This window comes from Mytilus californianus, unplaced genomic scaffold (assembly GCF_021869535.1).
Source record: "Mytilus californianus isolate M0D057914Y unplaced genomic scaffold, xbMytCali1.0.p SCAF_14, whole genome shotgun sequence".
Classification (NCBI taxonomy): domain Eukaryota; kingdom Metazoa; phylum Mollusca; class Bivalvia; order Mytilida; family Mytilidae; genus Mytilus; species Mytilus californianus.
In genome coordinates, this window is record NW_026262626.1 from 13,358,242 (window position 1) to 13,385,263 (window position 27,022).

General features: G+C 32.4%; 1 protein-coding gene across 2 annotated transcripts in view; it reads left to right on the forward strand.

The window, feature by feature from the left end:
- LOC127724227 (glutamate receptor ionotropic, kainate 2-like) overlaps positions 1-27,022 on the forward strand; it is an 88,593-nt gene that overhangs the window by 42,299 nt on the left and 19,272 nt on the right. For both annotated transcript variants that reach the window (XM_052231125.1, XM_052231127.1), the window contains exons 2-9: positions 6,570-6,728; positions 12,750-13,004; positions 15,724-15,905; positions 17,303-17,356; positions 18,714-18,887; positions 21,853-22,005; positions 23,890-23,991; positions 26,098-26,193. In XM_052231125.1, coding sequence (XP_052087085.1) covers positions 6,570-6,728; positions 12,750-13,004; positions 15,724-15,905; positions 17,303-17,356; positions 18,714-18,887; positions 21,853-22,005; positions 23,890-23,991; positions 26,098-26,193 — 1,175 coding nt within the window. The remainder of the gene's footprint in view (positions 1-6,569; positions 6,729-12,749; positions 13,005-15,723; positions 15,906-17,302; positions 17,357-18,713; positions 18,888-21,852; positions 22,006-23,889; positions 23,992-26,097; positions 26,194-27,022) is intronic.

Sequence of the window (27,022 nt, forward strand, 5' to 3'; positions counted from 1 at the left end):
ACAAAAGCTATAATCTAAACCCCATCTTCGATTATATAATTTTGCATTCATTTCTTTATTTACATTTGTGCAATTTCTCAACATAATGCCGAATAAACGGTTTACTGTATAAACAGCTGCTCTTTGTGCTATTGGGGAATAAATAGTATTTGATAGAAAGATAATTACTAATTCTAAATTTAAATACAATGCCCTTTTTGGAGTGCAAAGAAAGGGAAAAATTCTACGTGTAAATAGTGCACCCATTTTTAAAAGCAAACCAAGAAGCTTTCTAGGTCAACCAACTTATAAGCGTATATGATCAATCGCTATTTATTTAACTGTTTGTGAGAAAAAGAATACTAAATCATATGAAATAATGTAAATTGTATAAATGAAACAGTCATCTTTTTTTATTTGAATACGAGGACATACTTTCACAGAACAATACTCCCTATGTAAACTAATTAGCAATCTCGAGTTGGTTGACCGTTATGGAATATCTGTTTCACAGATAACGACGAATATGGTCCAATTGTTGTAACAACAATCCCGTCCTCTTTCCCCAAATGTGACCTACCGAATTAGACTTATCATCGGTTTTTTACGTACATGAGCAACACGACGGGTGTCACATGGGGGTGAACAGGATCTGTTTATCCTTCTGGAGCACCTGAGATCAGCCCCGGTTTTTGGTGGAGTTCGTGTCGCTCAGTCCATAGTTTTTTTTAATGTTACAACGCATGCATATGAAATTTCCGTTATGAAATTTCCGTTGTCAGTTAAATATTAATCAAATAGGCTTACCGTTATTTTGCGTATTGATTTACATGAAAATACAACTTAATTTAACTTTTGCTTGTTTTTTTTTTCATGCACCGAACTCTTTGGTTGACTATCAGTTCCCATGGTACCATTCGCCTTGTAGATAGTGCGTCAACACTTAGTCTAGATACCATGATTTCAATGATATATTTTGTGTTTTAAAACGTACACTCAACGACAGCTGAGTGTAAATCAATAAAATAAATCAGTAAAACATCTACCAATTGTTTCAACATCCGGATTATTTTCGTGTACCCCTGTTTTTTGACGTTATTTGTTTTGATCACTCTTTATTTTTCTGTATAGGTGTCTTTGTTGACTACTGTTTGTGATTTCATCGTCACTCTTAAAACCGCGGTGTTTTCTCTGGTTTTCTTTATCTTGTGGTTTTTGACCGCTCCTTTGGTATATTCTTCATTTTCTGTCATGTAGTTGAGTGAGTGAAACATGAGCTACAATTTCATCGTTACAAGTTTTGTATTTTTGCCAGAGAAAGAACAGAATTGGATGACAATTTCAAAGCTTACGTTTTATGCATTTTCTAGAGCTTTGAATGTCCAAAGTTTAGAATTCAAACACATATAATACATAAGGGTCTAAATGGGGGGCCTTTATTTCTATTTCTTTATTCTTTACTTAGTTAGGTCATTTTTCTGAATTCTTTTGCCCATATTTCACTATACTTTATATTGAAGCACCCTATTATCTTCTATTCGTTACTTTTTTTGGCTTATATTTTGTATTCTTTATGTTTTGGTCCATCATTCTCTATTCTGTAAACCCCATCCAGACCCTCATACACCGCTAACATAGCAAATCAAAGTACTGAAGTACTGAACATCGGATGACTGCAAGTTCTTGTGGATGGTCACAAGCACTTGTCTCAGAAAAAAAATCACTTCTCTATACCTGATAGTGAGGTTAATGTACAGATATAATTTTTTTTTCTTAGACAAGTTCGTGCGTGGATGATATATAAATGACAAGGAATTCATCCTCACCGTAATAAATATGATATTGAAGTGATACAAATCAGTACACTCTGGTTTGTTGTTATATATTATATTTATATTTGTATATTACAGTTACATGTATATTCAATTTTCATCCATTTGTATATCATTCTATTCTACTATATTAATAATAGTGCAGTGCAAGTGCATGGTGAACACTCTTCTGTAATAATTCGATTTTTCTAATAGATTGGATTTGAGTTGGCATTCATATTTTCCCGCCAAACTTTCAATCTCCCATGCAGAGTTATCGGTCCTTGAGAGAGAGCGAGAACCGATAACTCTGCATGGGAGATTGCAAACGTTCTTGAGATATTCTTCCGCATGCGTTAACACATTTTCTGTACGTGTGCATAGATATTAAAGATTTTTTACTTATATATATATTTCTAACGACAAAACATTTTCATATTATTAATTTGTGTTCCAAAAAAAATATTTTTTGGAGTATCCATTGAAAAAATGAATTTATAACAGCGATAAGGAATGTTATTTTGCACTCGATAATGTCCGCGTATTTATCATGTTAATAGATCGGTTACAATCCCAACACGAAAGTTACGTAATGGAAATCTAGGCGACAGCACACACCGGAATGCCCTAACGGTCATCCGATGTAAAAATGACGGAAAAGGTTGATCAGTATAGTATCCTCCAAAGAAACTGGCAAAAAAAATCTATATAATTATACGTGATATAGACCCTCATACACCGCTAACATAGCAAAAAATGACGGAAAAGGTTGATCAGTATGGTATCCCCCAAAGAAACTGCCAAAAAACTATATATACGTGACATTTTAGAGAGCATAGTTAACAACTATATACAAGGGAAGTGAGTCAATAAATCTTATTCCACAAAGAACGATAAAAACAATATGCATAACCTTCAATAACATGCATAGTTTTTAGTATCTTTTTTTAGTTGCGTGTTACTAGAAATATCGGCCATTTTGATATTCTCCAACATTTCCAAACGAACAACAACAAAGAATGTTAATAGTTTTCTCTTAGTACCTTCTCCGGATATCAATCAACGTTGAACAATTGAAGATATCTTCACCAGTCGTACGACATGCAATTCGATTCGGGAAAAAAATGCTGGTATCAGGTGATTAGGAACCCAGTCACACAGTAAACGTCAAATTAGGGAAACATTATCAGAAAGAAGATATAATAAATGTACAGATTATTGAGTTTGTCTTTGTTAGGAATGAACACTTGTAATAATTAACATCTCCAGGGATCCATTTCAAGGCTATTATTGATTCCATTCGAATGACTATAGTGATGGGGCTGCTAATCATTCTGTGATGGGGGAGTGTAAGGTCACTTAATGATCTTTAGATGTCAGTGAATATGAAATATTGTTATCTTATACAAATATGGAAGTGTTGAAAGTGAAATTGGATTGTAGATATTTTGCCATGGTGTGTTATTTATGAATATTGCACTCTCAATATCTTTTAGCAACAAGAAATAATAATATATAACGTAATTTATTTATCTCGGATTAATTCAGAGGTACTCAAATATTGATTTTCCGTATTTTTAACACAATAAGGTGGAATGATGTGTGAAATAGTCTAAAGTATACGTATTCTTTAGCATTTGCACTCTCGGCACAGTAATTCATGGACACTTTTTGGTAACAGCTGCATAATTATACTAATCAAGTTATAATTTATACTCCACAATCTTTTAAGCTAATTCAAAATCTTAAAACATCAGCTGAAATGAAACTCGTACCTCTATATGTAACGAGTCTTATCATCCCTTAAACTTATCGAAACTTCAGAGAAACATCATGAATTCCAAGACAAGTTAATTTAATATATTAATCATTGAACATTTTGCATCTAAATTGTATTAATTTCTAAAAGCGAAGGAGAAAAGTGTCGCCACCTTATCTCAGATTTAAACGTGGAGTGCATGTAAAACACGAGAAAGATTGGAGTCCATGCATTTGGTGGTGCAAATAGTTCATTAAACGTTATGTAAATCAATAACCGCACATAGATTGCTTTGTTTATAATAAGGTTTATTTACAGAAATTGTAGTTACTACCACTGAACAGATAAATATTTGTATTTTTTTTTTATTTTTAGTTATTTGAAATTGTATATGCCGAAGGTTACATCCGTCCAAATGCTTTGTTTTCAAATGTCTTGTTCATAAACTTATGCATATGGTATTGTGCTGAAACTACGTAAATGTAATTCTCTCATATACAAAGTTGACCTTGGAACTGTTTTGGCTTGCATGCACGGAACTTGTTTGTCTTGATAGATTTCCACCAAGATTTTATGGGAACTCCTTAATATTAATGGACGCATTTTAAATTGCTATTTGATAAACTTTTTTTTTTAATTTATAACTAAATAGCCTGTCTTATTACAGGTTACTATACAAATAAAAGACAATTATATCAAAGCAGGAATCCTAAATTGCGTTGGGCGGACGGAATTGACTATTGCTCCTTTAGAAACGACCATTTTGCTACACTTAGTAAAATTACATATGTACCCCTACATAAATTTACGAAACACCAAAACTAAAATGTTTTTCTTTATCAATTTTGTCTTTCAAATGGAGTTGATTAATCTTCAACTCATATACATGTACGACATTACGGCTGTGACAATCTTTTGTTTGTTGCATTTACTTTTTCAATCTATGTTTATTGCAGTATCTACTGTAAGAAAGATTTCAATTCTATTTCTTCGATGGATACCAAGTATATTACGCACATAGATCTATCTCATGTCGTCTCATTTTCCCGACAAAATAACAGGGAGTCAATGCATTTTCCCAAAAGTATAAAAAAAATCAAGACGGTCACTGACCATTAGATATTTTACTTAATCAAATTTTGCTAGTAGGTTAAAGTGCAATTTTTCAACAATTTACTTTAGTATTACCATTCTTTTTAAAGTCGCAACTACCATCCTTGCAATTTAAAATTACTTGTGGGACACTTCCAGATAAAAAAAAGATGCAAGGAGCAGGTGTATGATCAATTTCTTCTAATTTTACTGTAATTGTGTTTCCAATATTTAGGCATAATTTATTCAAAGTCAGTGAGTGCATGAGGTCCAATTCTAAGTTTAAATTGTAGACATAGTAATATATCGTTCGGATTGCCTCCGAACTGTCGATTCGAGTACGCCTTTGAAGACATGTCTCCATTGGTTACTTACAAGAAGAATTACGCAGACTAGAAACACCGTATAGCCTTTTTACTGCAGTACATCAATAATAAATGCAATAAAATTATTATATTCAAGACTTGACATTTCATATCTGTATTACTCTCTATCTAAGGTTTTATAGGATCAATTACATAGTCGCATGTCCTTTCCCCTGAGACAAGTAATTTATATATCCCATTCTCAAATGTCGCTGACCACGAATTTATATTCTAGTCACATGCAAATCAAGCAATGCCAAAAGATAAAGTTACAGTATTAATGCATTCAATTATCAATATTACTTCCCAGATATTATTAAGAAGAGCGTATTGTATTAAGGGTTAATAATAAAATGACAATATTAAATTATCATGGATGGGTAGTAATTCTTGTTTTATTCCATTGATGAGGGTTAATGAAGGAATCTCTATTCCATGGGTTCGTTCGGTTTGGTGAATATCAAAAGCAATGGAATTTTATGATGCTTGACAGCGATGTTATTTTTGTTATAAATGCTGCTGGCATGTTTGAGGATAAACTTGAAATATTAAATATAGTTTGGAAGCGACTCAGTGCAGTACTAAATAAGGATTTAGATATTGAATGTACTAGTAGTTTGGAAGCAAACGCATTACAACGCGAAACATTAAATGTAGTTTGAAAGTAAATGTAGTATACTAGACAACAACTTAAACATTAAATATAGTTTAGAAACAAAGACAGAGTTAGGCATAAAATTAAACATAACATAGAATTTGGAGGAAGAACTTATGCAGTACTAGACAAAACTTGAACATTAAATGTAGTTTGGAAGGAACTACAGTATTGTACAAAACTTAAACATGAAATGGTGTTTGGAGGCAACTTCAGTACTAGACAAAACCGAATCCTTAAATATCATAGTTTGGAAACAAATACAGAACTCGGCGATTAAATAAACATTAACTATAGTTTGAAAGTAAAATTTATGCAGTACCAGACAAAAACTTTAACATAAAATGTTGTTTGGAAACAACTGCAACATTTGATATATCTTAAACATTAGATGTAGTTTAGAAACAACTGCAACACTAGACAAATCTTAAACATGAGATGTAGTTTTGAAACAACTTCAACACAAGACAAATCTTTAACATTAGATGTAGTTTTGAAACAACTGCAACACAAGACAAATCTTAAACATTAGATGTAGTTTTGAAACAACTGAAACACTAGACAAATCTTAAACATTAGATGTAGTTTGGAAACAACTGCAACACTAGACAAATCTTAAACATGAGAAACTGATGTAGTTTTGAAATAACTGCAACACTAGACAAATCTTAAACACGAGATGTAGTTTTGAAACAACTAGATACTGGAAAGCTCTTATTAGTATTGACTTTCACATGTATTTTAGAAATTGTAATTGTTTTATTAATTTATTTAATTGTATCGATCGATCGATCGAGAATATTCGTCATGTGACCGATGAGGGAGGGATGGAGAATATAAAAAACAATAATATTCATGAATTGAATCACTAATTTACTCAGTCAATTTAATGATTATCATATTTTCAGGAGGTCTGTTTGGTGAGGAAGAAGACGAGAGGATACATAACGCTTTTAAACACGCAGTATATTGGATAAACCACGACCAAGAGTTCTTTCGAGACAACCAACTTGTGTTTGACACAAGAATATTACAAACTAAGGACCTGTTTAAATCTACTAAAGAAGGTAGGCCTAAATTGTAAATAGGAGCTAAATTAAATGTTCTTTCAAGAAAAAAATACTAAAATTTTTTTGTAAAATTTATTATTGAATATTGAAAATGTATTTGAAAACAAAAATATACAATCTAACAACATTCACAAAGGCAAATAAATCCTATTTACACTTATAGACCAGTTTATTTTCCTATGGAATTTTAACCAAATGTAAACCAAGGATCTCAGATAAAGATATACCATATATTCCATGAAATCGACAATTTTGGTTGATTGAGAACTAAACTTTACGACATAGAAGGCGGCTTCAATTTCCCATTTTACATTTAGCAAAATTTCATTAATATATGCATATGGATTATATATCTCCAAGTCGATACGATATCACAGAGCGTGTGGTACCTATACTTTCCAGAGAAAGTACAATGGAACTTGGAGGAAACACTGAATTTAACTTTTGTTTTCGTTGTCCCCATAGTATGTCCTGTCTCTTTAATATTTCTTTTATTAACAATGGATTTCCACAAGTCATGAGCAACACGCTTTCCCTTTGAATGCACCCGACTTCGCCCCTGTTTTGGTGGGGTTCGTGTTGCTTAATATTTGATTCTCTAAGTAATTTCGTAGCACATTGCAGGCTAACCAAATTAAAGCATTTCTCATATCGCTTGTTCATATCATACTCTGTTCAGTGTGAAACGAGGAATTATCTCTCCACGAGGGAAATAGATAACAGACCACAACTATCAGAGAACACATCTTTACATCATTTGGTATCTGGTGGGTAGTTGTCTCATTGGCAATAAAAAATCATTCCATTTCTCAATATTTTAAAATGTATTCCGAAAGAAATCAAGGTCTGATGTAGCTTCTTTTTCTTAGAAGGGAAGTTTGATTTGCGATTCTGTACTGACAATAGACATAAGCGGAAGTAATAAATAAATAAAAAAAACATGAGTCTTGTCGCAGTGACTGACATTTATTACGCGACGCTCAACATTTTTTATTACAAAAACTAAAACCATCGACCCTGAAATAGCAGTTTGGACAAAAACTAAATAAAAGGATAATATACGCTGGATTAAACAATATTAAAAAAACAGACTGCGAATATAATGTATCTTAAACAGATTAACTTTACAAATTCAACACAAAACCCTGAATTGCCTCCCTTATTTTTATGATCATTTACCAACAGTTGGTGTTAATTTACGGACTTTCCTTTTATTCATATTTATTCCGTATTTTCATTTTCTATCATTAAAAATGTAAATTCATTACTAATCTTTTCGTTTGTTACGTAATATCTTATCTCCAAGTCGGTGACATTTCTAATCGGGAACTTACAGGAAATATGACAACGGTCTGTTGTGACGATGGTCACCCATAACTAATGTAATTGTCCAACAATATGTATTCCGGACAATTTTATGCTGAAATCCTGGCTGCTTTGAACACGTTTGAACATACTTCGTAAATTTCACGACGCCATCACGAGTTGGTTGACTGTTATGAATATCTGTTTCACAGATGACGACGGATATGTTCCAATTGTCGTAACTAAAATCTCGTCCCGGCCTTTCCCCCGAATGTGACCTACCGAATTTGACATATCACCGGGTTTTTACTTACATGAGCAACTAGACGGGTGCCACTTGTGGAGCAGGATCCTTACCCTTCCTGACCACCTGAGATCTCCCCCAGTTTTTGGTGGGGTTCGTGTTGCTCAGTCTTTTGTTTTTTATGTTTTTTTTTGTACTGTTGATTGTCTGTTTGTCTTTTTCTTTTTTAGCCATGGCGTTGTCAGCTTATTTTCGACTTATGAGTTTGAATGTTCCTTTGGTACATGTATCATTCGCCTCTCTTTTAGATGAAACCAAACACATACACAAGCAAGCCATCGACATTGGGTTTACGTGTATCTAATATAATGTACATAGAACGTGTTATAATTTTGCCAAAATTCATTAGATAAGAGAACGATACATTTGGTAAACACTTTACCGCAAAATATCACTTTGTCTAATTTGATTGTTAAGCATGGTAATACTCATTGGGAGTAATATGCGTTGTCCATTTTATGTCATCCTTTTAGACAAAACGTGAAGTTGTTGAACTATTCAGAATTAAACCATCAATCTACCTCGTTTACGTCCGCTCCTGTTTACAACATTTTTTTTCGAAAGATGCTATTGACTCCAACGTTGCCAAAGTACACTATGTACTTTAATATGCAATGGTCTTATTTGGTTTTAGGCATTATTATATCATTTCTATCCAATTATTAATTATTGTTGAAAAATGTAAAATAACAAAAATACCGAGCGCCAAAGAAAATTCAAAACGGAAAGTCCCTTATCAAATTAATGGCAAAATCAAAAGCTCAAACACATCAAACGAATGGAAAACAACTGTCATATTCCTGACTTGGTACAGGCATTTCCTTATGTGGATGGTGGTGTAAACCTTTTTTTTATAGTTAGCCAAACCTCTCACTTGTATGACAGTTGCATAAAATTCCACTAGAATTAATGTGTAAACAAAACAAATAGACACAATAGGTAGAAATATCAAAAATCGGAGTACAGAAGTCAACATTGTTATAATCTCAATCACTATAAAAACAAACAACTATGTCAACAAAGAAAGACATAACGGTATATAGACAAAGCACATAAGCAAAAATGAAAGACATGAATACAAAAAATGACTATAACACAATGGCGGGATGTACAAGTACCGAGCCACGCCAAACGGATATTACCATCAACATATACCCTCCTACGAAACTTACCAAAGAGGAAATCCTTGATAAACATAGGTCTGTTCTATGTTCCTTTGGAAATTCAACCAAAGTTGAAGAACTGGATCTTCCATCACTTTATTGGATAACTTAACTACATAAGTGTCCTTGCAAACAACGGTATATTGATGGGTCTTCCAAGTGCTCCATGAAACCTCTTTCTAAATTAATAACATCAATTTTATCAGCAATCATAGCTGGGCTTCAAAGTTATTGTGAAACTACCTATTCTAGAGGTGGTGTGAATCAGATGTGGATATGAAAAAATTCCAAAGATCTTTTAGAGTACATACAATCTAAAACTCTTTCATCTTGCAATAGTATTAAAACATTTGACATTTCTAAACTTCACACAAGTATTCCCCATTCCAAACTAAAAGACAAATTGAAAGAGTTGGTCCTGCGTTGTTTCATAAAAAAGGATGGCCAACGTAGATACAAGTATCTTGTCTTAGGGACGGATATCTCCTACTTTGTAAAAAAACACTCTGATTCAAACAAAATTTTTTCTGAAACTGACATTATCAAGATGCTTGCTTTCTTGATTGACAACATATTTATTACGTTTGAAGGACGTGTTTTTCAACAAACAATCGCCATTCACATTGGGAACCAACTGTGCCCCTCCTCTTGCCAACTTGTTCCTTTATTCATATGAGGCTGACTTCATACAGGAATTTTTTGGAAGACAGTAAAAAAGTTAGCAGTATCCTTTAACTTTATTTTCCGCTATATAGATGATGTTCTCTCACTAAATAATTCAAAATGTAGTGACTATGTTGAACGCATCTATCCCATCGAACTTGAGATAAAGGATACAACAGATACAGTTAAGGATGCCTCATATCTCGACTTACATCTAGAAATTGACAATGAGGGTCGGTTGAAAACAAAACTTTACGACAAAAGAGAAGATTTCAGCTTCCCAATTGTGAACTTTCCATTTCTATATAGCAACATTCCAGCAGCGCCTGCATACGGAGTATATATCTCCCAGTTGATACGATATTCCAGGGCTTGTATTTCCTATCATGATTTCCTTGATAGAGGGCTGCTGCTCACAAGGAAGCTATTAAACCAAAAGTTCTAAGTGGTGAAGTTGTAATCATCCCTTCGTAAATTTTACGGACGCCATCACGAGTGGTTGACCGTTATGAACTATCCGTTTGACAGATGATAGCGGATATGTTCCAAATGTCAGAACTACAATCCCGTCCCCTTTTCCCCGAATGTGACCTACCGATTTAGACTATTACCGTGTTTGTACTAACATGAGCAACACAACGGGTGCCACGTGTGGAGCAGGATCTGCTTACCCTTCCGGAGCACCTGGGATCAACCCCAGTTTTCGCTGGGGTTCGTGTTGCTCAGTATTTAGTTTTCTATGGTTTTTTGTGTACTATTGTTTGTCTGTTGGTCTTTTTTTCTTTTTTAGCTATGGCGTTGTCAGTTTACTTTCGATTTATGAGTTTGAATGTCCCTTTGTTATCTTTCGCCTCTGTTTTACCAAAAATGGAATAAACAGTAAAGGTCAACATTATACAAAGACAAATAAAAAGAACACCGAAGGCATATATTGACATCAAGAAAGCTGTTTTTGCATCTTTCTAAAAATGATATGGATATTAGGCTTGAAATATTCCACAAGAGACATAACAGCATTACAATAGTCCAGCTGTTATTTAGCGAAAAGGCAATTAACATGAACTATATTTGAAGCAGTTTTATAGTTCAGAATTGGGTAACTGGGTTACAAATTTTGGAAACATGTATTTCATTTAGATTGGACAAGTTATATACTTACTTGGAATTGATATCAGAATTGATAAAACATTTTTCTCGACTTTTCTTTTGTTTCGAACCAGAGCACAAGAAAAGTGAGGATTAGTAATTGCAACCCTGTAGGTTAATCGCCATCATAATTACATAATAATGATAATGTTTGCCATGTAATTTCTATATAACTGTTTTCCTCCACCCAGTTCATAAATATTTTATCAGTATAACACAAAAAAGATGTCTATGGTATGCTTTTAAAACACATTAAGCAGAAAACTTGTCGTTGCTTCACCCACTATGCAGTACTATTTTCATACATGTTTCGTCTGATTTAAGCGCCTCATCCATTTATACTACAAAGAAATATGCACATAAATGAGCAATTAACATGAAATTGTTTTATATACGTCAAAATGTTTTATTTTTACGCCCACATTAATAGGTGTTTTAAGATATTAATTTTCATTATACCAATTAACAAAATATAAACAAGAGTATTGAAAGACATTTCTAACTAATTTCCTAGAGTAAGGTGCACATTACTTCTCATGACATAATGACGGGTAAGTATGTACATATAGTTTATAAAAAACAAGGATATGTGGTATGATTGCCAATGAGACAACTATCCACCATAGTTCAAATGAAGTGGATTTAAGCAATTATAGGCAACCGTACGTCCTTAAACAATGAGAAAAACCCATACCGTATAGTCGGCTATAAAAGGCCCCGACATGAAAAATATGATCCAAATCAACTGAGAAAACTAACGGCCTAATTTATAACAAAATGATTTACGAAAAACAAATATGACAGACATGAACCAACGACAACCAATGAACTACAGGCTCCTGACTTGCGACATGCACATCAATAATGAGTCGGAGTATAACATGTCTGTGAGCGCTATGCCTAGTTTTTTTTATTGATTTGATTACCCTTCACCATTTAAAGCTTTCATGTTTTACCTCCTTTTTTTTTAAACCGAATCGTTCTTACGGTGACCTATAGTTGCTAACTTCTATGTTTTTGGTCTCTGCTGGAGAGTTGTCTCATTTACAATTATACATGTACCACATCTTCTCATTTTCATATTATCTCTCACCCAACCGCAACGACAAACCAAAACAACAACAATGCCCAGAACGCCAGCATACAAAAAATATTAATAACTAAAATCGATGATTTCCTCTTACAAGTTCCTTTAACGATTTTTTTTATCAATAACAGATGAATTCGACTATAACTCTACTAGTTTCCATACGTAAGCAACTTCAAAAAAAGTAGATTGAAAATAATTGAGTTACCGGGCTTACCACTACCAGATTAGATTAGCTTAAAACTATCGAAGTGCAGTCCAGTAAACAAGTACCTACATTTATGCTATTTTACGAAGTCATATGGTTTATTCTTGTCAGACATATTACAGATTTCAGTATTTTTTTTCAGTTTGTTTCCAGATGAATTTATCACCGGCAGCTATATTTGGACCAAGATCAGCAGAAATGTCTTCATACGCCAATTCCATGTGTAGATACTTACACATTCCCCATTTAGAATACCGAGAGGAACCGACTTACCGCCGTACAGCAAGTTTTTCTATCAATCTTCATCCCAGTCCGGTGGAATTGGCTAAAGCATATCTGGATGTTATTAACTATTATAATATGGACCATTTACTGATACTGTACGCATCTAGCAGTGGTAAGATTTTAATTGAAGTAGTGATTCTATTTTCAATATCACATGTTCAAGTTTCCTCATAGTTCGGATTTGAGCGTTTTTCCTATTTTATTGGCTTTTATTATCAAAATGAAAGTAGATTTTACCACTATAACTACTTAGAAACAATATTGACAATCGACAACTAAAAACATACGAGTCAATCGTTGATTATTATTAACGATTTGTTTTAGAAAAATAAAATAAATAAATGATTGTTATATAAGAGAATATAATATCACATTTTGTGTAAACATGATCACAAATGAAAGTTAGTTCTTTCCAAGATATCTCAATTTAGGGTCAGACTTTCATACCCTACAGCATCTTTAATTCTGTAAAGTTTAAAAAGTAAACTTTCTTATAATATGTAAGCTATTGGTCCAAGTACACAGTTATTTCGTAGTGCATTTCTTTTAGACAATAAATGAAAATTAAACAAATCCCACCTGCGCTTTCTCAATAATATTTTTACAGTGTGTTGTACTACTTTTGGGACAAATTATATCAAAATTATAGAAAACTTCATCGGCTCTAACTCAAAATATGGACAATTTTATGTTAAGGGGGGTCTTGAATTCTTTTGACAGCTTCCGAAGTGCTTATTTTTAACCTTTTTCAGCTGGACCAAATCACTACTTTACTTTAAAATTCATAACCCAAATTTTTTTACAGTGTTATTTCATCCCCCTTCTTCCTATTTGAGGCATAAAACATGGAGAAATAAATTTGAAAGGGGTATAAAAAAAATTGGCAAGTAATAATACACTGTCCACACTAAGGACTATATGGACAACGAAAAGACGATAACTGTGTACTCGGACCTATTGATAATGCTATCACTGTAATGATGTCCTATTCATGAATTTTGTTGTATAATAATGTATTGATTCACGAATTTTATAGTCATACTATAAAAATCCTTAATTAACTAGTATAAAATATTAAGTTATCATACTGTCTATATTTGGTTTTCATCTTAACAAATATGATAAAACAACATTCTCAGATCTAAAAGAAGCGAAATTTCTATTCAACTTCCAATCGTGTCATTCTAAATGCAACTACATACATTTGTTATCTTTAAATACCAGTAAAGCATTGTGAATCAGGAAGTAAGGGTTATTGATTGTGTGTTTAACATTCCGTTATAATGCCTTAATTCTTACTTGTACCGAAAAATCACTCGGTCAATGCCAATTGTTACATAAATAATGTCAATCATTTCATCAGGCGAAAGAACCAGTGATTAGTGATTAATTTCTGTAAATTTCTTGATGGTCTATACTCGTTTGATTAGAAAATCTGTTATTTTGTATTGGATCAATAGATGTGAAGAAGATACAGTAATGTTTTCAGGAGTAAAAGTTAATTCGTTCAGAACTATTTAGTAATTCGATATTTTGATAAATACATAAATAAAAGATTAGCGAAGTTAACGGTCGTGCACTGAAAAAACCTTATGCAATCTACTATTTGAAAGTGTCTAACTGTTCCGTAGAATCGTATTTCCTGTTTCATTTAAACATTTAACAATTCGTATTTAAATCGATCGAAAAGATGGTAGGTAGTATTCTTCCAAAAATAAAACAAAAGGATTTTTTTTCTCTCCAAAATCTCAAATTAAAAAAAAATACTGGACAAGAATTTAACAAGTTGAAGTGAAATATTTGAAAGTCTAATATTACTTTCTTAACATTTCGTACTATAAAAGACAACAGTGACTGAATTATTTTCAGCAAAGAAGGTGTTGCAGATTTTCACTGAAATGGTTTAACTTAAAAGATTTATAAATCAGAACGTTGGGATAACTTTAGCAAATTTGATTAATAAGATCCCTGATTATATGCCACAGCCTACCTATCCCCCCTACAACCCCCCTCCCCCCCCCCAAAAAAAAACAAACAAAACAAACAAAAACATAAACCGTATATATGAAACTAATTTGAGTTTTCAACAATATTACATACATGCATATCGATGTCCGAATGTTATCCAAATTTCTATACTTTGATGTTGGAGTCAATTTTGATACAATATAATATAAATTTTTCAGTTTTCCTTAAAAGGAATTGCTGGACCCCCAGAGCAAAAATAAATTTATTTGTATCTTAAAGACGATGCGTAGACTTATGTACGTATGATGGAGTTTTGGTTTGGGTTAAGATATCCTTCTTATTTGTAATTATAAATACTCAGAGAAGGAGGCATCATAAGAACTTGCAAAAAAGTGAACTTATTCGAGTCTATCAAAATTATGTTAATTTTATTGATAAATGAATTGCTTTTTTGAACTAAATGTAAGAAGTTTGAAAGCCAAAGTCTAATACACAATTCGAAAATATAATCATGGATTTCTAACAGACTAACGCTTATAAAGTATGTTATTTAGTAGATTTACAATAAATTCAAGGGGCAAAACAGTGGCCTTATCATACCTTCTCCTTAGTCAATATCATTTTAAACCATAATTTGTAATAACCTTGAAGTACGCATAATAAACTGTAATACTTTTGATTAAAGCACAGATTGAATGACTCTGAATGTGCCTAGTGAACATGGTGAAATGAATTCAAAGGAACTTCTTTTTGCGGCAAAAAAATACACTAAGTGCACCTTGTCCTTGCAAATCCCCAAAAAATATCCAAAACACATTAAAAAAGATTGTCATGTTTGTAATAATTATATTCACTCATAACAGGGTTAACGAAAATGCAGGTTATTATACAAGATATTTCTAAAGAATCTGGAAAAGCGATACATTTACGACAGGTCGGTTCAAATACCAACATGAGAGAATTACTAATGGAGGCAAAGAGAAAGCAATGGACCAATATCTTAGCCGATCTAAATGCATCGCAGACATCTTTATTACTGAAAATGGTAAGTATTGCTATCTTGTCAAATAAATATTCTGTCTTTGATTTATTACAAATGTGTGATCACTTGATATGAATGTTTTCGGATTTGTGTTGTTTTTTTGTGACCTGTAAATGACCTTGAAAAAGTATGTGAGGAATATTCACACAAAATAAGCAGATATCATGTTTTAACCCGTCAAGGATTTTTATTTATTAAAAGATCGGTAAATGTGATTTGCATACGGTAGCACTTGATATGAATGTGTTCGGATTTTTGTTGTTTTTTTGTGAGCTGTAAATATCCTTGAAAAGTACAACGACTGGAATATTCCCACAAAATTAGCAGACATGTTTTAACCCTTTATTTTTTATCTATTAAAAGATCAGCAGGACGGTTTACGTATTAAAAACAAAGATAATCAATTGGTATATGATACTCACCATTGCTCTGCGTTTAGCATATTTTGATTGTGTTTTCGAATAATTAAAGGAATACGATATTTTTATTCGTTATATATTTGTTTTCGGTATGGCATTCTCTTGTACATTTCATTTCTAATTTACAAAAATGTGACAAGTCATTTGATAAAGTCATTAATCTCAGACTTGCAAGAAAGTACAAAAGAATTTATTCTATCGATCGACTAATGTAAACCTGTTCTCTCCAAATTAATTCAAGGTTCACCTAGATTCCAACATTCTTCTTGTTGGACATAGCATACTATCCCGTAATTGTTTTCTTATTACCTGTCAGCAGCTGTAATTGAAACGTATTGACCAATGACAGACAGGTAGTTATCACATGACATTGAAATCTGTGAATGACAGAAACAAATTGGCTTAGACAGAGTGTCCTAATATAGCTGTTGTCTTTTTCAACAATGAAGCTAATCCATTCATACAAAAAAATCTTTCACATTTTTTATAGAAGATTATATGGTTCAATAATAAACCATTTCGAGATAGAATGCATCATATTCGCCTTAAAGAACATATTTAATGTTTACATTACAGGAAAATGATAAATTATAAGCATTTATTTATGTAAATTACATTGCAGAGTCTAAGCGCCATCGGAAATTATACCCTTTAACAAATGATTTAAATAATGGCTCAATGATTTCAGATTTTATATGTTTGTATACTTATTGCCACTGACAAAAATCGCACGGTGCATACACATTTACCTGTCTATACAATAGTTGTACCGTGGAGTGCTTTTCAGGTATGTCCGACAACTGCTTCCTGTTTTCCAATACTTTGAATAACGAGGGGGCGGTATGCTTAGCACGACATCGCGTGCAACGTCTTGTTGTATATGAAAATAATGAGATATGGTATTACTGCAAAATAGACAGCTATCCATCAGAATCCAAATGTCGTAGATGTATAAGCAACCATATACTCTTCTATTTACAGGCTCTTCAACAAGGAATGATAAATCCATATCATCATTATGTTTTAACAACATTGGTAAGTTTTTATAACCACGGTACATTTTATGAACAATGGTACATTTGCGAGTCCAAAAGAGGGGGGGGGGGGGGGGGAGTCCAGGAGTTGGAACCCCCCTTTTTTCGATTAAAAAAAAAAGTGTGAACGTTTCATGGTGTTCCGGGGGTTTGGAACCCCCATTTTCAAAATGGCTGGATCCGCGCCTGATGGTACTTTTAATGATGAAAGCGAAAATTGAGAGAGCGACTGGCATTAAATATTTGTGTTATTTGTAAAACGTTGTGGTAAATTAGTATGTATTGTCCAATGTACAATGGCTTCTAATGAAAAAAATGTCAAATGGCAAGACCTGCTTCGAAGTGTTGTTTAGTTTGTTCAAAAGTATTGATTTTGGGGTATCTTGTATAATAAGGTGTAACTGTCATTACTCATCACTATCGTTAAGCAAACGACCATCAATCAATCGAAAGATTAAGTTATCTTCAACTATTAAACAAATTTTAACGTTCAGAATCGTTTTCGGAATGGACATGAATTGACATTTGCTATGCTATTGAAAAATTCAATAATCAAGAGTTCCGTTTGGTCATAAATGATTCATACACGAATAAAAGGAGATATGGAGTAAACGTCAATGAGACAGCAACCAAATGACAAAAAAATACCAAGAGACATCTACAGGGCAACATACAGTCTTTTACAATAGATACGGTATCTATACAAAATATATAGCTCTAAATACACCTTATCGCTATTTAGTCCATTCCGGGGAAAACAGTTACTTAGACAACTTCCTGTTGAGGTCAAGCGGAACAAAAACAAAGGTCATCATCAATGAGCTGAGGGAGGGAAAAGTTTGGAAAGCGGACGTTTAAAAATTTTGATAGTTTAAGAAGCAATTTTTTAAAGACAAATTAAAGTCATTGAAAATGCTTTGTTTGATGTGTTTACGGTACGTGGTTTAAACATGTCGCTATTAAAAGTTTTATGCACAATAAATTGTTTGAACAAGGCCCCAGATAGCTTCAACTGGTTTGAAAAGTTTTGTAGTTCTAGAACTTATCCGACTAGGAATAAATAGCGATAAGGTGTATAGTCCAATGTATAAACCTTACACAGTTTGAGAATTTGAACACAACCTGATGATTTAGAAAATTGTGTTCGAATTATTTTATTTTTGTCGTATATCTGAAATGATATAAGCTTTACATTTATGCAGTGTTCTAATATTTCTATATTTTTTCAATAAATACTTGGAAACTATAATAATTCTGCTCTGAATGTCCTTTACATTTCTTAAACTTCAGACCACACTTAAGTTTCTTTTGAGTTCAACAATGATGAACTTGGTAATGATCTTTTTATATATTTTTAGGACATAGCTACTTTGAATTTAGATGACTACAAATATAACCATGTAAATATCACAGGATTCCGATTGGTAGATCCAAAGAACAAGTTTGTCAAACTAATTACAGATGATATGTATATTTACCAGATGAACACACGCCTGCCACTGTTGAGTATGGAAAACCATAACACAATACCGGTAAATTTAAATGGATATTTATTATCAAAAAGAGGAAGTACCGTATACACAAATATAGTTACTTTCGAAGGAAGAGGTATCATAAGGCATCATTTTGAGCCATTAATTAAATCCGAAAATTTAATGATATTATGAATATATCAAATGTCTGTAAAAAACAATAAATTTTATAAGTTACTTAAAGAGTTGTTATAGTTTTTTAACCTTTGTCATGAAAGAGAAAAATAAATCAGATATTATTACAATTCTAGACTTTACATAATCCAATCTGATTCCCGAGAGTATTTTAACCCGAAGTCATAAATCATAAGATCTCTAATTATCAATAATTGAAGTTAGATAACTCTGATTCTGTAAATTTATTTAATAAAATTTCTCATTATTTATCAATTATGTACCCTCTTGTTCTAGAATGCAGTAAAAGACGCAAACATAAAGTTCATTCTATCAAAATTTTCTTTTTAGTTCATAATATCTAGTATCATAGTATTTTTGCAACTCGACTATTATTTAATTGAATATTGCAGAAAATTCTTTAACAAATTTTATGATTATCAAGAAACAAATTATTTTGTACTTTAAGATTCATCAGGATGAAACAGACTATTATCCAGTATGGCTTTGTTCTGATCTTTTATCTTACGGATTTGCACTTTATTTTCATATTTCCGCATATCCATATCACAAGCAATGTCATTAATAAATTTAAAACATTTTGATGATGATGATTGAACATGCCCTAATGACTGGTATTTAGTTGTATCCCAGTACATATGGTACTATTACTCGATTAAAAGCTTGACAAATGGTAGACATTGACGACTTGGATATTCTTTCCGCGTGGGTTACGGCCGTGAGGTCGTTGATACTAATTAGAATAAAAAAAAACTGATTGATATCATCTCATGCTATATCTATCTCCAAAGATCCAAATGAAGCTTAGACATTGTCTTACTTACATTACAAACATGTTATTGTCATTGCAGCTAAAACCCATACTAACATTTTTTTTGTATGTCACATTACATGAAATTCTTAGTAACGGAATCGGGTATTGAAAATTCACTTCGAAACTGAACATATGCTCCTTTGACACTTACAAAAGAGGACATCATGAACAATCATTTACTAGTAGGTCTATTATATATTCTTTTGAACTTTTAACCAAAGACGAAGAACTGGATCTTCCTTTAATGTATTGGATACCAAAATTACATAAGTGTTCTAATCAAAACATTGGATACCAAAATTACATAAGTGTTCTTATCAAAACATTGGATACCAAAATTACATAAGTGTTCTTATCAAAACATTGGATACCAAAATTACATAAGTGTTCTTATCAAAACATTGGATACCAAAATTACATAAGTGTTCTTATCAAAACTATATTGCCGGGTTCGTCAAGTGCTCCACGAAACCTCTTTTCAAACCATTTACATCAATTTTATCAAGAGTCAAAGCCGGGTTCCAGCGTTTCTGTGAAACTAGCTACTCTAGGTGCAGTGTGAATCTGATGTGGAAACTTAAAAAATCCACAGATCTGTTAGAGTACATACAATCTTTCTTTCCTCTTGCAATAGTTTCAAACACTGGACTTATCTACCCTTTAGACTTGTTATCCCCATACGAAACTTAAAGGCAGGTTGAAATAATAATAAAAACTTTGTTTCATTTATACAGAATAGTAAATGTACTTGTTTTAGAATATTATAAGTCATACTTGGTAAAAAAAAACCAACCCCAGTCTGAATCAAACAGCAAATTCTCTGAAACTGTTACCATCATTTATATTGACACCATATTTTTCATGTTTGAATGACATGTTTTCAATATACACTCGGCATAACTATGGGACACAACTGAACTCTTCTTTCTTGTTGACTTTTTTCTGTATTCATATGAGGCACACACTATACCGGAGTTTCTCAGGAAGAATGACAAAACATGGCACTATACTTTTACTTCACGTTCCGGTATGTAGATAATGTCCTCTCACTAAATAGTTCAGTTGGGTGACTATGTTGAACACATCTATGCCATCGAAATTGGAATAAAGGATTCCTCAGAAACAGTTAAGTCTGCCTCAGTATTTCAACTATAGCGATGATTCAGTTTCCCCTGAACTTTGCATTTCTATGTAGCAAGTAGATAAATCCCAGTTGATAAGATATTTCAGAAACTTGCGTTTCCTATCCTACGTCCTTGACAGAATTTTTGTTTTGTATTCTTGTCTTTCATTTTTGCTTCTTTACTTTGTCTATAGAGTGTCTATATACCATTTTGTGTTTCTTTGTTGAAAAAGTTATTTGTGTTTATAGTGATGAAGATAATATTACAATGTTGACTGCTGTACCCCATTTTTTGACATTGTTGAATATTATGTCTGTTTGTTTTGCTCACACATTGCCAATTTAATGGAATTCTATGCGACTGTCATACAAATGAACGGTTTAGCTAGCTATAAAACCAGGTTTGATCAATCATTTTCTACATAAGGAAGTGCCTGTACCAAGTCAGGAATATTACAGTTGTTGTCCATTCGTTTGATGTGTTTGAGCTTTTGATTTTGCATTTGATAAAGGACTTTCCGTTTCCTTGGAGTTTGGTATTTTTGTTATTCTACTTCTTATTAGAGGCCGAGATAAAACGATATTTTACTGGTTTTTTGTGTAGTTTAGGTGATCAATACATAGTGAGGACCTTCAAATATTCAGAGGAGGCCTTAAGCTGAGCTGTGGTAGTGACATGATTATTTACTACATGATTCATTATTTTTCACTATTTAAATTTAACTAGGTTTCAAAAACTTTCTGATTGTGAAACAAATGAAAATTTCAGTAATCGTTTGAAAGCCAAAGATAGATGAAACGGTGGTACATTTAGTATTAAAATTAATTTTAATGAATACCTAATAACCAGTTAAAATACTAGTTAAACGGTTAGAATTTTTCATATTTTTTAGTATGAGTCGGCACTTTTATTTGATGCAGTCCTGTTATTTGCTAAATCACTGGAAGAACAAGCTAAATATCACATTATAAGACCGGTGAATGTATCATGTGAAGGAGATGATGTATGGAGATCAGGATTAGACCTATTTAACTACCTAAATACGGTAAGTTTTCAATTTTGGGCATGACTATTGAATGAATGAATGAATGAATGACTATGTATGTGCAAAATCACACATTGCATGATATGACAATACACAATGCATGCACAATGTGACAAAAAAAATGATAGAACAGAACAACACAATAATAGTATTACTTAACAATTAAAAGAGATCTAATTGTTCATGCATTTTTCAAATAATACATGTAATAACAAAGCTTGTTTGTAAAGTACTTTTCAGCAAACGATTTAATTCATGAGTAGTGGGCAAAATATAATAAAATTGAGGCAAACACTTATTTCTGATCATTTCGTAAGCTGGACATACTAAAACAAAATGGAATCGGTTCTCCACAGATCGCACATTACAACACGGACATAAACGATGTTCTCTAGGTATATTAGAGAAACGACCAATTTCAACATTCAGTTTAAATGTACCACTTCGTCGTTTTGAAAGTAGATTAACATTGTTAAAGATGTTTGTTTTTTCTACATTGGCTAGAGGTATAGGGGGAGGGTTGAGATCTCAAAAAACATGTTAACCCCGCCGCAATTTTGCGCCTGTCCCAAGTCAGGAGCCTCTGGCCTTTGTTAGTCTTGTATCATTTTTAATTTTAGTTTCTTGTGTATATTTTGGAGTTTAGTATGACGTCCATTATCACTGAACTAGTATACATATTTGTTGAGTGGCCAGCTGAAGGACGCCTCCGGGTGCGGGAGTTACTCGCTGCATTGAAGACCCATTGGTGGCCTTCGGCTGTTGTCTGCTCTATGGTCGGGTTGTTGTCTTTTTGACACATTCCCCATTTCCATTCTCAATTTTATTAAATAATTCTCATCTCAAGACAAAACTCTCGTTCAAATATTTAATTTCTCTCTATCATATAATTTTATGGATTCTGATCTTCAATGCGTGTTTGAATAACATCAAACAGTATATTAAAACAATTTTGATTAATCCAGATACACTGTATATATACATGTAGTTCATTTCAAGACTAAATAACCAATCTCGTACATTATAGATGCCAAATTCATTTTTCCAAAAATATGTATCTTCATGCACAATATAATATACATCGTATACAATACGTGGCTTATTCATAACAATACATAACCAATATTAAAAAAACTCTTAAAACATACACAAGTAAATAATTGCAACTTACATGTTTCATTTGAACATTTTATTTTTCTGGAATATTGTTCTTTTCATATATTCGTTAACCCTTAATGTTCCCTAAAATGATCCATAACAAATGTTTATCAGATAAATAACCACGGGTGTCTCTAATCTAAACACTGTTTTCCTTAAACCAAACATATATTTTCGCCGAGAAGAAATACTGAATAAGTTTCCTTATAGAATTGTATTTGATATGGTTCCTAGCTTTGATCATATCGCACATATAATTTATTATGATATATAATGCTATAAAAGATTATCAGAAAAACGATTATCTGGAAAACAATCTATAGGTTCATAAACGGTCGAACAGAAGGGCCAAAGGGTTGCTATCTCTCAAAGATTATGGGCAAATACTACATGTACTATGTGTTGTTCCTATTTTACAGCTGGAAAATTGAAGATACTTAAAAAAAAAGCATCTAAAATTTGCGATTATCTATACCATCGACAATTATTTAATTGTAATATTGTTTTTAATGACCGAAAAGCTTATTTTACGTATAAAACAAACAGAACACGTTTAGGGGAAACATGAGCAATAAAAAAGAATAATGAGACAAGACTGTATAATAGTACTTTCTACTAAAAGCGGAATCATCAAGGAGAGACCATTGTTTTTCTGCAGTATATATGGTAAAACTTAATATTTAGTGCGGAGTTTTGCCTGGCAATCAGCCTCGATGTATTTTGCAGGTTAAAATATCAGGACTGACAGGTGACTTGTTGCTGCAACACGGAAGACGATTACTGTTTAATCTAGACATTGTACAATTGATGAAAGACGGACTCGAAAAAGTAGGTACGCTTTTTGTTTTACAGCCACTTTAGTTTTGGATTGACTAATCAAATTAAGTTAACAAAATGTTAGGTAAAATAGTTTTTATGCCCCCACAGCAGCGGAGGGGGCATTAAGTGTTACCTATGTCCGTCCGTATGTCCGTCCGTCCGTCCGTCCGTGCGTCCGTACGTCCCAGAATTGGTTTCCGTTCTTTTACTTTAGTTTGCCTTAATAAAATCTTTTGAAACTTATACACAGTGCTTATTGCCAAAAACACAGATCAGGTTTGAATTTGGGTGGCGTTTCTTTTTCCGTTCTAGAGTTATGGCCCTTTATATATGAAAAAATAGCTGAATTTTTCGTTTCCGTTTTTTAATTTTAGTTTGCCTCAACCAAATGTTATGAAACTTATACACAATGCTTATTATCACAAAGAACAGATCAAGTTCGAATTTGGGGCGTCATCTTTACTGTTCTCGAGTTATGTCCCATTATTACGTTATATGCAAGCGGGGGCATCTATGTCTCATGAACACATTCTCCATTTATTTAAATATAAAGATAATAAAATGTGGATGCAAGCAATTATAGGCAACCTCACGGCCTTCAACATTTATCCTTAACAATAAATGCTAAATACTATCCAATGAAAGAACAGGTCAGAGTAGCGAAATTCGAAAACATTTTTTATATATCATGCATAACGTGATGGTACTTCACACTTTCGCAAATTACTACCGTGTTTCAACTGGCTAATGAAATATTTAATTTAATTAATATACGTATTTACCTGTATCTCTAATATCGATACTCTTAAAGCATAGAAAATAGTCAACTTGATTTCTAGGATTGGAAACACTCTACAATCAATGATGATGAACAAGAAAAATTTAGAATATATATTTAGTTTCATTATGGTTCAAGAGTCTAGAAAACTGTCAATCACTCACATAAACAAAACTCAAGTTGCAAAGCCACAATGGGTACTTTTGAGCTTTTTACTGGAATTAAATTTATCTTCATATATTGCAGTAATACTATTTACCAAACAATGATACCGAAATGAATGGAGTATAACAATTACATTACTGTGAATATGACAGTTGCTTTCCAGTCGTTCCGTTGGTCGAAATGGTCTGGCGTTTGGTTTTGTCCTGTTTTATGGAGTTTCCTCTTATTGAATTTTTCTTGGAGTTTGATATTTTCGTAAATACATTAATTACTGCCAATTTAGACATGAATACATAACATCAGACGTGAAGTATACGTCAATGAGATAGAAATGCAACGAATCAAAAAACATTATACGGGCTTCATCAATAGACAAATAGGTTGACTTTATGTCACGTTTTAAATGGTCCTTCCTGGTTCGGGTCGAAAAAAGAATCAGACAAAGCGTGTCTATAAAAGATTATGCTTTCTTAAAAATCATCAAATTATTTGTTATCTTCTTGATATCTGTATCTACCAGGAATTTTCTCTTATTTTTATGACATGCTTTGTAAATAGAATAGGGAGATAATTAAGTTCTTGAAAAAAAACTGGTGTAAATGTACTCTATTTTACGTCTATGCAATGTCAAACAATTTAGTCCACATATTGGTTTTTATGAACTTAAAGTGATTTTCTTCTGGACAAGTTGGTTGTTTGTGGCTTATACATTTTTGTTGTATTGACCAACATGTCTAATATAATTTCCTGAAGAGCTGAGATTTTCGGGCTAAACATGACCGCATTTCTTAGATTTCTATGTTTTTCATAGTTTATTTGTTTGATATTTTGATATAATTGACAGCAGTGTTATAGCAATGCACAGATGTAGCGTGCGAAGAATTCTTCTCAAGGAAGTGCACGGGGTCGTCCTGAACAGCAAAATGTGGATGCTTGCCCCATGTAACTTAAAAATAGGTCAATAAGAGTACTGTTCCTCTGCTTTTGAATTTGACAAATAGTTGCTTTGATGTTGTTTCAGGAGTTAATACATCTTATCTTTCTTTTTCTGTCGATTGTACATTATCATAAAAGATTTATAAGTTCTATGTTTAAATGCTTTGTAAACGTCTGTTAAGTAAGTCAAATACTGTACTTTGAGCATGCTATATTGTAGATATTCTGTATTTTAGACAGGTACATGGAGTTTAGACAAAGGACTGAATATAAGTTCTGAACAAAGATATATCTTACTCGGAAACAAGACGTTAGTTGTTTCTACCAACCTTGTAAGTAAAATAAAGAATCTTTACATGTAACTTTGTTGTCGTTCCTTGTATACCGGAAGTAGGTGTAGCTATTATTGTAAAATGTAGAATAAAATGTGATTTTGAAGCATATCGTAAAGATTATTATTTTGCATTTAACATAATACCAATAAATCTATGACCAAACATTGGTTAAGAGTTGGGATTTATACTAATTACTTAAGATATATATTTATTATTCAATCTTTTATCAGATTTTAGGGTTTCAACACATTGATTATGTTTAGTTATTTATTTAGCTGTCGTATTTTATTTTATTAAGGGTAAGTTTACATAACTGATCGATATTTTGGATATTAATGAACTGTATGTACTAAAGAACTCATTGACCTGCATCTGAATATCGAAAAGTGATAAATGTAGCAAAATTATAATAAGTATAATTCCAGAGAATCTTTTTGAAGTTTGCTAAAAAGGTTTATAAATGTTTATATGTTTATGTTTATATGTATGTAAAAAGCGGTGGAAAATATGCACTTTTTAACTTTGAATTGCGTTTTCAATAAAATCTATCCACAAGATTCTGTTGCTATAACCTTTTCTGTTTTAACGATATGAAAATATAAGGGGGGTCATTGTATTCTCTTTGCTGTCTCAATAATTTAAGAATGAGTGATGTATAGAAAAACATAAAAAAGTCCAACTTTGCAGCGTGACGCCGTTATGACTTTACGTTTATTGGTCGTTTTGACCTTTTTTTTTGACGTTTCGTATCGAGACTAATTTATTTTAACTGAAAAAACGAATACGGTGACCCATTAATATTATCTTATGGCTTCAGACCACAATT